Here is a 4,593-nt window from a genome sequence, read left to right on the forward strand (position 1 = left end):
GATGGGGCGAGATGGGCATGTCGTCGTCAGGATCATGAAACCATTCGATTTCGGATGCATCCTTCAAAATGCCATTAGCATTAACTGCAGAGTTAGACATGTTGTGATAAATGGACTCACCTTGCATATACCCCACCCTTTTATTCTTGGCTGATGTTCTGCGCAAGGCCAGAACGAGATGTGAATATTCATTTCAATCGATCGTGTTGGTGATGATGGCGCCGGTGAGGATTGTGCCGGTGATGATTTCACCAGCAAACTTACTGATGTGTCGACAGTGAGTATCCTTCGAACCCTGAGGAGTCGCAGAACAGAAGCAACAAACCTGCAACTCTAATGATGGGTTTGGACCGGTTCAGACTCGTCCGAACAGGTCCGAAATCCATCCGAGACCACCCGAACGAAGAATGTATGTAAAGTTCGGTCCTGTATTGTACGTCGAACCCCTGACCGAATGGTGGTTCCATTTGCAAAAGTTCAGGTTCGAACCTAGGTTCGGGACTGAACTGCGGCAGCACTAGTTTGCGCAGGCCGAGTCGATTGACGACATTTTTGTCAATCAGAGCTAAGTGCGACCCGTGGTCAATCAAAGCGTCGAAATGTTCAGAGAATTGAGAAGAAGGGCCTGTCAAGAGACAGGGCCATATAAGGTGGGCGGTTTCGAAAGGGGCTATGCACATGTCATCTTCAGAATCGGATCCGTCGTCGAGAACGGATGACGGCATCACAGCTCCCACTGGTCCAACAGCCATTACAGGTTTCATCTTGGGTTTGGCTGCGTTAGCATCGGACTCGGTGAGGGTTTTGTAGGAAGATGTGTCTGGCGCTCCGTCTGTACAGTCTTTGGATTGATGTGATACGTAGAACTTTCTGCATTTGAAGCAACCTTTGTGCTTCATCAATAAAGTGCGCATTCCGTTTCTGTAAGCAATCCTAGACGAGGTGACGAGGCGTTGTAAGTCTTTGTAGATGAGGAGGATGGTTTGTATGTGGTTGCGATGTTTCTCTTTGATGACCTGTGGATCTCTTCGGCGATCTTCCTTTGAGAGGCCAAGTCTTCAAGACGTTCGTCGTCAAGATGCTTGACCTCTTCGATCCATTCCTTGAGGGACAGGTCGTCAGCGAGTTTTGCTCTGAGTATGGGTATGGTCAACTTGTCGCAGATATTTGCTTCCAGTTGATTCCGCAATTGGACATCATCGAGGTGCGTAGGGTTTCCGTATAGTAAGGTGTTTAGGTTTTGAAGGTCTAAAGCCCACTCGTAGAACCTGCGGTTACCTTGTTGAGAACCTAGGACTTTTTTGCGCAACTTGGTTGCCCAGTGGCTTTCAAGCCAAGCGCTTCTGAGGGCTGACATATACTCTGCGAAGGTACCTGTGTCAAGGGTCGCCCGTTGTGTTAGATACCAACTGCATAAGTGTGGGTCTGTCATTCCGGAAGCGATCATTTTGACTTGATCCGCTGCATCGACTTGTTTGTGTAAGAAGTAGGTGTCGCAAGCATTCTCCCAGTCGCAAGCGACTTGTGGAGTGATCTTGCCTGGTGTAAGCTTGGGAGGTTTGTTGGGGGCAGATTGTTCGACGATAGCGGACTTTGTCATTTTGTGGGAGTGGGAGGGGGGTATATGCGTCTGTTGTGGTTCTGAATCTGAAGAGGAATCATAATATCTTTTCTTCAAAATGGTACGCGTTGAGCGAAAGTGATTCCGTGTAGCCTGTTAGTGTAGACTACCGATCCGTTTTGAGTGCGAGTATTATAGCTTGTCCCAAGGGGATTGCTACTGAGGGATGTCTTCGCAATAAATGCAAAGGAATCAATCCGACGGGCTTAAGATCTGAGCGGCCGGTGAGCGGTGGGGAATCCGATGTGAGAGGAAGATGTCCGGACGGGAACGATTTTGATGGGACGGATGTCTAGCGGTGCGGATTTGGTCAAGGTGTCGAGGTAGCAAGGTATCGAGGTGGCAAGGTGTCTAGGTGTCGAGGTCTCGATGTAACGAGCTACCGGAAGTGATCCGAGGAACGGGAAGAGGTCCGTTGCGGTACGGAAGACTAAGGGGACTTGTTGATCACACCAACTTAGACAGTAAATCCAAGGGAGTAAAAGGAAGTGATATTGGTAGAGTACGATGCAACTATTTATCTTAACCCGTGAAAACTCGGGACCCACTTAAGCGACGGTAGTATAGGCGAGGCCGTAGCGCGATAATATGTAAGGGACGGCAAGCGGCCTCATGTATGGGAATGTACATGTAAACAGTCTGCTGTTTGATCAGAGTGATGAAAGGAGAGAAATAACGCACCAATGGGGATGGATGGACATGGATGGACAGGAACGAGGGGCAATTGAGGGAATCCGTCGCAAGTTGCATACCCGTTAGGTGTCCGGGAGGGCGGGAGTCGACGGAATAGGCCGGATGAACATGGACGTGAATACCTGACTAGGTGAGCTTCGGATTGTGCATAACTGGTGATTGTGAGGCTGGCGCCAGAATGTTTGGTACATCTGCGGGGGACTCAAATACTGACCGTCCCCGGTCAGTCCTGTGTGCGGAATGGACTTAGCGGTTTTCTTGTCAGAACGTCACATGACCGTGTGACCGGCTAGTCGGAGCGAAGAAGTGCGGAGTCTTTTGCGGAGTTCGGGTGGATGGTGTGGACGCGTCGACGCGTTGTTCGTCCCTATAAATTCTCCACATCTAATCCTTCCTTTCTTCCTTCCACTCTCCATCATCTTTCCTCATGGCACCTTTCAACTTTGCTTCTGCGTCCGTCGCTACTGTCGATCCCGAAGTTGACAAACTTCAGCGTGATTTCGCGGCCCTCAAGACGCGTTTGGGCGGCGTCGTCGCGTGCATTCCTGATGAGACGGGTGATGCGGTGGAGGATAGGATTCAGTGGTTGTGGCAGTGGAAGGTTTTATCGGTACGTTGCGGTGACTTCTCCTTTCATGACGCGTCGCTAACCTTTGAATAGAGTGACCTATCCGTCTGCTCCACGGCCAGGCTTGCCAAGGGTCTCCCCTTTGATTTTTCTGAGGCGGAGGTGGCCAGCGGTAATACTGCCAACGCGGCCTTCGATCGTTTCACCGCGGAACTGAAGGCCATCGAAGAGAAGAAGGCTCGCCAGGCTACTGAAGAAGCCGCACGCAAGACTGCTGAGGCTGAGGCCGCTAGGTCCGCGGACGTCGAGGAGGAAGAAGCACCCGTTCGTGCTCCGCGACAGGACGGGAAGAGGAAGCGTAGCGAGGCGGTAGTGGAGTCCGATGATGATGATGTCGCGGACAAGGAGATTGTGGTACAGGTGCGTGCTTGTGTGTTTGTTTCCCCTGCATATTTTGCTGACTTCCTTGTTTAGAGAAAAACACCCGGCATAGCTCCCAAGCATGCGACCCGCTGCGTCAAGTGCGCTCAGACCGACCGCGACTGTTTTGGTTTCCCCGGGGTCGCTTGCAACGGGTGCAAGAAGTTGAAGGTCGGTTGTATCCATTCCAACCGCAAGAAGCGCCGTGTCCAGGCCGCCCCTACCCCTCCTGTCCCCTCCAGCTCTCGTTCCGGTACCATCCGTCGCCCGAAGTCTACCGTTTCACCTCCCATCGTACTTTCCGACTCTGATGGCGACGCCGAGTCCGTTATTTCCAAGGCACCCGCTTCTCCCAAGCGCAAGGAGGCTGAGGAAAGTGATGATGAAGAGGAGGATGAAGTCGAAGAAGAGATTTGCGGTGCGGACAAGGAGTTCCCTAGCCTCGCCAACTCTGGACTTGGGGATGAGGAGGTTGCTATCCGGGGTGAGATCCGCCGTCTCCGCGCCAAGGCATACCAAGCCAATGCGCTGATGATGGAGGTCGCTAATGGACTTGATTTGATTGAATACCGCCTTAACCGTCGCCGTACTTAGATGCCCGGTTTATATCACTTGTACTTATAGCTTGTTTGAAGGCCAAAGTAGCCTTAGTGAATGAAGTGTCCGTGTCCGTGTCCGTGTCCATGTCCATGTCCGTGTCCTGATCCCCATTGAGTGCCTGTGAGATAAGTAATAGTAAATGAGCATGCGCTTGCGATGCGGAAGAAGGTGAATGAAGACGGGTTACTTTGCGGATTCCCGTCCGTCTTGTCTTCTTCGTTGCGCTTCCCTCATCTATGCCTTCCCATGTTCCCGTGATGCGAGTCCGATAACAAAGGGGCGTGGTGCGTACGGCACGCGTGTGAAGTGAAATATAGGTATTTGGTCCGTTATACGCACTGAAAAGAAAGAGGTATTATGAGTCTTGGATATATAGGATCGATCGGGACGGATTATGATGTGGTTTCTTGTGCTGTGAGAGCGTGTCTGCTAAAATGGGTGCGGTTGAGATCGCCGGACGAAACCCGGGGTAAAACGGATACTGAATATGGTACGGAATATTGTCTGTGCATATATATATGAGTCCGATGGTGGTGCGAAGTGGTTTATTCTTCAATGTTGATATTGAATTCTTCTTCGTCCGGCTCATAACCGTCTTCTGCCGCTAGATTGTCCAATGCTTCATCCGTTATTCCGGTAATGCTTGTGACGGATATTTTTGTCGTGCTGCGAGAAAAATAGGGTATTAATC

General features: G+C 50.9%; 2 protein-coding genes across 2 annotated transcripts; one reads left to right on the plus strand and one right to left on the minus strand.

Moving 5' to 3' along the window:
• Nucleotides 1-898: 898 nt before the first annotated feature.
• On the minus strand, nt 899-1,600 carry DEU56DRAFT_742804 (uncharacterized protein; the record flags this gene model as incomplete). Its single annotated transcript, XM_041348966.1, has 2 exons — nt 899-1,362; nt 1,411-1,600. The coding sequence occupies 2 exons, from the start codon at nt 1,598-1,600 to the stop codon at nt 899-901; spliced, it is 654 nt and encodes a 217-aa protein (XP_041205094.1).
• A 1,141-nt stretch (nt 1,601-2,741) lies between these two features.
• Nucleotides 2,742-3,896, plus strand: DEU56DRAFT_916013 (uncharacterized protein; the record flags this gene model as incomplete). Its single annotated transcript, XM_041357814.1, has 3 exons — nt 2,742-2,924; nt 2,976-3,302; nt 3,357-3,896. 3 exons carry the CDS (start codon nt 2,742-2,744, stop codon nt 3,894-3,896), a joined length of 1,050 nt encoding a protein of 349 aa, XP_041205095.1.
• Between the last annotated feature and the right edge of the window lie 697 nt (nt 3,897-4,593).

Source organism: Suillus clintonianus (genome assembly GCF_016758775.1).
Source record: "Suillus clintonianus strain FC179 chromosome Unknown DEU56scaffold_77, whole genome shotgun sequence".
In the NCBI taxonomy this organism is placed as follows: domain Eukaryota; kingdom Fungi; phylum Basidiomycota; class Agaricomycetes; order Boletales; family Suillaceae; genus Suillus; species Suillus clintonianus.